The 8,339-nt window shown below is 50.1% G+C and overlaps 1 protein-coding gene across 1 annotated transcript; it reads right to left on the reverse strand.

Annotated features, from left to right (window-relative positions):
* Nucleotides 1-340: 340 nt before the first annotated feature.
* On the reverse strand, nucleotides 341-8,099 carry ADAMTS1 (ADAM metallopeptidase with thrombospondin type 1 motif 1). Its single transcript, XM_082773324.1, has 9 exons — nucleotides 6,945-8,099; nucleotides 6,384-6,736; nucleotides 5,810-5,942; nucleotides 5,207-5,374; nucleotides 4,623-4,909; nucleotides 4,181-4,367; nucleotides 3,903-4,078; nucleotides 2,828-3,003; nucleotides 341-2,447 (listed from the first exon to the last, which is right to left on the reverse strand). Exons 1-9 carry the CDS (start codon nucleotides 7,501-7,503, stop codon nucleotides 1,706-1,708), a joined length of 2,781 nt encoding a protein of 926 aa, XP_082629450.1. The 5' UTR covers nucleotides 7,504-8,099; the 3' UTR covers nucleotides 341-1,705.
* Between the last annotated feature and the right edge of the window lie 240 nt (nucleotides 8,100-8,339).

Raw genomic sequence — 8,339 nt, forward strand, 5'->3', positions numbered from 1 at the left:
AACACCACTGACAGCAATATTCCCTCTGTAAGCCATTATTAAAATCAGTGGCATCAGTCTAGTGGCAGGTTTTTTTTTTTTTTTGAAGATGAAACAACAGTGCTGAGCACCCAGTTAGTGGTTAAGCAATAAAATACAAAATTACTCGTTTAAACGTGGTATATGACATTATGGGTAGGGTTTTCCAAACCCCTTAACTAACACAGTCAATTAGTAGCCTAAGCTACCAGTATTTTTGAGAAACGTGGTTTAGCTTTTTTTATAACAAAAAAAGCCTTAGAATTCAAGCTCATTCTGCTTGATAGACTAGTTTTACTCCAGTGAAATAACGACACTCCACTTCCAAAATTTATAGGGTTCATTTATTACCTCTAGTAACATATTATACTGTATAAATACTCTATCCTTGTTATATGTCCTTTTAAAAAAGCGATAACTTAGAAGATCACATTAGACAAGAAGTATAAAAATAAATACGCTCATTATATGCATTTATTACAAATTATAACCCTTCCCAGAAGGGAAAGAAATATAAAATACTTATAAAGTATGTAACATCTATAGTAATATATTTTACTATATACATATGGAAAGCCATATTCTCTCATTGTCTATGGACTGGCACAAACTTTAATTATGCGAATGTTGGCGTACTGCTGTGGATGGACCTGCTATCCTTCAGCTTTGTCTTCCCGCCTTATCAGTGATTTGAGCACTACAAACTCATCAGAGGCCATTTAGGAGAGGTTCCCATGCATAGCGGGATTTCTTTGATCTCTTTTTACACGAATGCAAATAATTGCTATTGGCTGGTGTAAAGGAAAAGACTTGAATGTCAAAGTGTTGACTCAAGCGCCCACTGCCAAGAGTCTGGTTGACAGGATGGCAGGACCAAGCTTGAATCCAAGAAGCTCATGGAAGGTATGCAGAACGCACAAAGAGCAACTACTCATAGATGCTACCTGCTCCATGAAGTTTTCCACTTTTTCTAGCCTCTGGACTACATATGTCACTGCAACGGCATCAGAGTGGATGAGAGAAATGGACAGACACGTTGGAATGACATAATGATGCTTTAAAAAAAAAAGAAATTCTAGTTATTTGTGGAATTGACTGTTCTTGACATTTCTTAATCTTTACAGGTAGAGAATATGGCTTTATTTTTATATAAAACTATTCTCTGAAACAATAGCAGCCATTAATGACTTAGTTAAAGCTCCTTTTCTAATCCTGTTTTTTTTTTTGCCCTTCGTGAGGTAGGTAAACCCTGACCAATTATTTTAAGCTATCTTTTCTGCTCCCCTTTCCTACACATGGGGACTTGATCAGTACCACAATATAAATGAAAAGAAGGGAGAAATAACCAAACCCCAAAATGTTTGCTGAAACATGCTTTGGCCACTGCTCCTGTTTGGTTTAATTTGTAACAGACTTTAAAAAAGGAAATTCTAATGCCCTAGGGCCTTATCTGCTGAAGATGAGTGAGTGACATTGGTCTGCTATCCTATCAAACTTGCAATTGGCAGGATAGTTTTAGGGTGCAATGCCAACTAAGGTTATTTGCACTGTCCCACCTCAATGGATCCTCACCGTGAATTTGTATGCAGAACGTATGCGCTGCCTCTAACCCTCGTATATTCAGTGCATTGTTCTGAAGGAAAAAATAAAAAATAAAAAAAAAATTAGCTTTCCCAACTTATACTATTTAACTGCAGTCCGTAATGTTGCAGAAGTCTATCAGGTGTTTCGGTTTCTTGGAAGGCTCACAGCTTTCTTGGGGCAGCACGCTGCCATCATAAGAAATACATTTCAACAATCTCTTCTTGAAACCCTTCCCGCATGTCTTAGAGCAGGGTGACCAGTCCCCCAGCTGCCACTGCTGGCAGGGCATGTCAGCGCAGGGACGGACATCGCTGGGCTTCAGCTCCCGGGCACAGTCGGCAGCTGGCCGCCCCCGGGGGTCCCGGCACTCCACTGCCCGCCGCTGCCAGCCCGAGCCACATGACTTGGAGCACTCGCCCCACTCCTCGATGACCCACTCGGAAGAGATGATCTCCTTGATGGCGTTGAAGGACTCTTTCTTTTTACTGGGCACCTTCTCTGACCCAGGCTGAGCAGGTTTCTTCACGAAATAGGTGAACTTGATCTTGGGCTGTGGCAGGTCCCCCACCGTGAGGACCTGGATGGTCAAAGGCTCCTTCAGAGGGCTGAAACTGCGGATCCTCTCCAGGGCAGCAGAGGAGCCGCTGTATCTCAGCACGCTGCCCTTGTAGGTGATGTCCTGCTCCAGTGTCGACAGCGTGTAGTCACCATTGAGGATGTAGGTGCCATCCATGGCTTTGATGGCCAGGAAGCTGCCGTCATGTCTGGCACCCCGGTGATTTCGCTGCTTCACCTCAATGTTCGTTGCCCCAGCTGGAATGGTGACGACATCGTGGTAGCCAGGTCTGTCCAAGAGAAAAGAGAAAGACTGAGCCCTCTGCTCATCCCTGGGAAAGGGAAGAAGCTGCCTGGCACAAGACTGAATTTCATTTGAAGCTGAAGCATGAAGCATGAAGCTCACGAGCTGCTGACCTATTCGAGCCAAGGGATTAAGGGATTTGCAATGCCACATCCCACGTTATTGCTATGGCAGAGGCATGCCCGCATGTCAGAGGCTTCCGTCCACTGGGATCGCACTGTGAATTATTATCAGCCAACTGTCTTTGACACATCAAATCTCAGTTCCAAGGATAAACCGAGACAGTATCTCACTGACTTGGAAACCAAAAGCTGACACCCACAAAACATTCACCAGAACAGAAAGCAGCTGCAGTCATGCACTCACTTTGCTCTCACGAGTGTGCCAGACACTTTCTTGCACGTGGATCCATTGCCACCGCAGATGCCGCATTTGTCAAACTTCTTGTTGGATCCTATCATACGGTCACAGCCAGCCTTTACACACTGTCCCTGGACGCACACAGAGGTGGAGTCGGGGCTACATGGGGTACCATCCACAACCTTAGCAGGAAACAAGCAGTAGGGCATTTGATTAGAAGATGCATACTTCTTTGAAAATGCGTAATACAGATAACATACAAAATGGAGAAGATGAATAGCGAGAAGACCTACGGCACCGGTATTTTCAAGGCTAAACTAAAAACCAAGCAGCCTGTAGACAGTTGGAGGTATGCAGTGCTACTTGAACTCACTTGAAAAAAAATAAAATGCCATGGTGACAGGAGAAAACAACCAATTTCAGCTTTTATTAACTCCCTTCCCAGCCTGGAAAAGAGCCAACACAGAACTGTTTTAATAATTTCCTATACAGAAAGAACATTTTTTCTCTAATGTCACTAGAAGGTAGTCATGTCCTCAAAGTACAGGACCAAAATTGCTTTTAATGGCGTAATCAATCCTTTCTTTCTAGGAGTATTGCTCGACAATAAACATCTGTGTCATCACCCTGGTAGTTACTGGCTCTCAACATCTTACGACAGTGAGTTCAAGTAGCTACGCAGGACGAATTATTTTTCCTTTTGTTTACTTTAAGCCGTCAACATATTAGTAACTGGTATGAGAAAGCACCAAAGTTTTGGCAAAGAACCACCACAGTTTTCCAAACATATCTCAGTTTAATCAAACTCGTGGAAGGAGCGGAAAGGAAACTAGGGTGGAGTGGGTAGATGAGGTGGTATGTGTGAAATAACTGTAGGGACTGTGCCAGAATATTTAAAGCATGCTTGCACTGATCAGATTGTACATGTAGGGAGAAGAAAAGTAAGAATCTAGCATACATACAAGAAGAACAAATATAATTTCAGAATTCTACATGTCTCGACTCTTAATTTCACATGCAGAGTCAGATGAAATAAAAGTCTGATTCATGACTAGGTAGATGAGGGAGAGTTTTGAAATACCTTTGGCTGTAAAACAAAGAAATATCCTGTTCCTTTTGCTCGGCAGACCAGCTTGCATCTGTCCTTTGGAGAGACACCAGCAAACTTGGGTGTCCACTCCACTGCAGGTCCGCTTCCAAAGGGAGACTTGGAAAACTCATTATGCTTTTCACATTGTTCCTCTCTAAAGGTTTTGCCTGTAGGCAGAGGAAAGACAGGTGGACATGAGATCATCTTCTCTACATGGTCTTCCTCTACAAGATCCCCCTTTTCCACCTCAAAAATAGGGAAAAAATTACCATCATTATCCGGACAGTCCTCGATGTTACACGACCTGTATTGCACCCGCTTCCCTTCGCAGTATTTTCCCCCGTTCCTTGGGACGGGGTTGTCACACTCCCTGAAGGAGTACTGCACTCCACCACCACAAGTCCGGGAGCACTCTCCCCATGCTCCCCAGGAGCCCCAGCTCCCATGCACCGGGGTCTGTAATGACAAGAAGGAGAACGAAAGTGTTAATATAGTAAAAACAAAACCACAAAACCTGCAGCCATGCTCTTTTTTTTTACTTAAGCCACTTTTTAAAAGAAAAAAAAAAAAAAAGCTCTAAGCCTGTTTAATTAGCTATCTACCGCCATTTATTCAAGCCCTTACAACTGTTTGATTGCTCTCACTGAAGCATTATCTGTGCTACTCTGCAACCCAATATATATATATACACACACACACATTTATACTTACATCATAATGCTTCTTCTCAGTTTTATTCACACACTTGCCATTCATGCACCATTTCCCTTCTCCACAACTGGTGCCGTCCGCCCACGGGAAGTGTTTAGTTTGGCACACAAGCAGTCCTCCCGAAGTGCCGGTACACCACAACGTTGTGCACGTACTGGCTGCATCAGGGCAGTGCTTGGACTCATCTCCAAAAGTGAACTGGCACTGCCTGTTGGCATCGTACAATGTGCCAGGCAAGTCAGAAGGAAGCTGGATCGGTTTATGGGGCTTGTCCAACAAACACTCACCTGAAAAGGAAGAAAAAGGGGAAAAAAAAGAAACAGACTCTGTCAGTGAGTTCAGTTTCAGCAGGGAAAAATGTATTTGCATCTCTAGAACTACATTTGCATTGTAGCATAAGTCTTCAAGCCAATTTGTGCCACAAGTTTTGTAAAGTTAAGGTCCTTCTAAAATCATTGGCAGCACATAAAAGGTTAACACTATTCTTTAGCAGAAAGCACTCCCTTAAAAGAAAAAAAAAAAAAGCAAAGCAGTAAAACACAAAACCATAAATGCCACATGAATGGAAAGCTTAATAATCTTACCATGACCATTATCCAAAAATGTTGTAATCATGTAGGCACTACACGGAGACCAAGGCTGGCTGCGATCCAGATTGGAAAGCATAGATGCCATCATGTGGAAATCCCGGCTTATTCCATTAATACCAGCACACTGCTTTGCATCGTCATGAGGCATGTTAAACACGTGGCCTTAAAAAAAAAAAAAAAAAAAAAAAAAAGGAAAAAAGTTGGTGATTTTAGGAAGTCTGTCCTATGCATTACCAAGGCTATTGTATGTATAACCCTAGAGCTACTCAAAGCCTGGCCTTTAAATGCTGAAAGAATATCCTGATCTGGACGGTACCAAGTTTTAAGCAGATTACAGTGTATCCTCCCTCTCCTCAAAGGCTTTTTTCCTGCAGCCACAGTCCAGCACACGGCTCTTGCAGACTGGATTTGCTTTCCGCAGCTCAACCCCACTCCACAGCAAAGCTCTGCCTCCTTCTGACTGTGCCAGGGGAGTGCAGGGGCCCCGCGCCCCGCAGGGCGAGCTGAGCCGTCAGCAGGGCTGGGGAGCTCTGGGCTTTACGTCATCGAGCCAGCTTCAATTAATCAGCCGGAACCTCATTTCTAAGTTGCAAGTACCTAGCTCATGGGCTGTTGTAAAGGCAGCCTGTAAGCCGTCGTCTTCAATGATAGAGCAACTGCGGTTTAGATCACAAACTGTTCCCACATCGGCCATCCCAAGAGTATCACATGTTTTGGCACCGCAGAGGTCCTGTAAAAAAAAGGCAGTTTCATTATTAATCAGATCAGAGACTTAACCTTGGCAAGCAACATCCAACCCTGGCAGTTTGCCTTTACTTATGGAAAGAGCATAAATATTCAGCACTTCAATGGGTACGATGGCAAAAATCTGTCTTTGGAACATACACAAGGCTTACACGTAGAAGTAAAATGCATAATTTCCATACTAGCCCTGCTGGAAATATAAGGCAGAAGCACGCTGCATATACCGTGAGTTTCACCTGGGACAGCACAAACGGTAAAACAAACGGCTAAATAAAAAGGGACTCATTCCAACTGCAGCCTGCTCTGCTGAACCTGTGATGCCACTGGATCGCCCCCGAACACATTTTTGGGGGACTCCCAGCAGACAGAGCCTCTGGGGGTAGGGGGCAACGTGCGCAAGGGTCGGTTGAGCCTCCTTGTCCCTCACCTGCCTGGTGAAAAGGATTGCGGTGTCATAGTGCTCCGCGTGCCGGTCACTTGGCGGATTGTGCTGCTTTTGCCAGCTGCAGAAGTTTCGCAAAGTCAAGGCGGCATTGGAAGAGATGTCAGGTCCCTTCCGCTCCTCGTAGATGACCATGATCTTCACCACCACCAGGCTGATGGAGTTGCGGATGCTGGGGTGCTTGTAGAGCTTGGCCGCCACGGAGAACAGCGTCAGGAGGTAGTGCTTCAGCCCGCTGCCGTGGAACTCAGCCATGGACTGGTCGGCCACCAGCATGGTCTCCACGTAGCGAGGGCTGGACACGAACCGCTTTTTCCTTTTGCTCCTTGTTTCTGCCTCTGGAAAGCAAGGGAGACAGGGGCAAAGCACACGTGAGCGGCACAGGGGATGGCCATACAACCCCACACTGGGGAACCCGACACCCACCGGGACTCAGCACCCGACCTCGGGGCACCCTTAGCCGCGTTCCCCCCGAGGTGTGGCTGCGGCAGGCCCCGTCCCGTCCCCCCGTCGGGGCAGCCCCTCGCCCCCCTCTCTGCCGGCTACCTGCGGGCCCCTCTGGCTCCGGCTCCTCCGCCCCCGGCTCGGCCACGGCGCAGCGGGCGGCGGCTGCTGCTGGATCTCCCCGTCGGGTCCCTCGGCGGCGGCGGAGGAGGTGGACGCCGAGGCGGTGCCCGACGCCGGGGGCCGGCTGGATGAGGTACTGGCGGCCCCGCAGCGAGAAGGCTCCGCGCATCCCCGCGCACAGGCTGAGGGCGGCGGCGGAGCCCGGGTCCCGGTTGACGGTGCCGGAGTAGAAGCAGCGGGAGAGGTCGTCCCCCGACGGCGGAGAGGAGGGCGAGGGGGAGGGCGGCGGCCCCCCCAGGTACTGCAGGGTGAAGTCCGGGGCCAGGAAGCTGCTGTCGGGCTCCAGCTCCAGCGTCAGCCGCTCCCCGAAGGCGTCCAGGCGGAACCGCTCCCGGCCGCCAGCAGCGCCCAGGCGCCGCGGCCGCACCAGCGCCTGGCGGGCGGTGGCGGGGGGCTCGGCGCTGCACGGTCCCAGCGCCACCAGTACCGCCAGTAACACCGGCACCAGCACCCCCAGCGGGCGCCCCCCGGTCCTCATCGCGGCCGCCGGGCTCGGGGCGGGGAAGGCTGGCTGCTGCTGGCCTGGCGGAGCCTTTCTGCCTCAGTCGTTAATTTGTAAAAGGCGGAGAGCGAGATTTGCTTATATATATGTATTTTTTTTTTTTTTTTTTTTGGTGGTGGGGGGGTGTTGGTTTTTGCGGGCGGTGGAGGCTTCTCTCCGCCGGCAGTCCCGCGATCACTGCAGAGGCGGCGGCGACTTCCCCATGGCAGCAGCGGGAAGGGAGCGAGGCAGGGTGTGCGAGGGGCAGCCCGGCCCCGCTCTCCGGGCGCCTCCCGGCCCCCTTCTCCTTCTCTCTGCTCCGCTCCGCGCCGCCGCTCCTCTTTTTCCCTGCCCTCCGAGCGGGGAGGAAGCTCCGGCGAGTCCCCTCCGGCAGCCCCGGGCCGGCCTCGGGTGCGCTTCCACAGGGCGGGTGCTGGGGGACGAGTGCCGAGACACCCCGCTTCCCCGCGGAGAGAAGCGGGACGAGAAAGCAAAAAAGCAAAAAAAAAAAAAAAAAAAAAAAAATTCAAAATAAAATAAAACAGCGAGCGAGCGGGCGGTCCCCTCCGCCCCGGGCCCTCCGCTGCGATCCGGGCGGCTCCGCCGAGCGGGCTGAGTGCGGCGGCCGGGGCCGGCGGCGGCCGCCCTTTATGGGGTTCTGCCGGGCCGCCCCCACCCCGCCGGGGCCCGCCGCCCCCCGCCGCGCCGCCCCCCGCCCCGGCCCGCTGAGCTCACCGCCTGCGTAAGGCGGCGGCGGCGGGCGGCCCCCGCCCCCGGCCCCCCCACCAGCCCCCGGCGGGGCGGGACGGGGCGCGGCGCGGCGAGGCGGGCAG

The sequence above is a fragment of the Aythya marila genome (assembly GCF_965140915.1).
Source record: "Aythya marila genome assembly, chromosome: 1".
Taxonomy (NCBI): Eukaryota; Metazoa; Chordata; class Aves; order Anseriformes; family Anatidae; genus Aythya; species Aythya marila.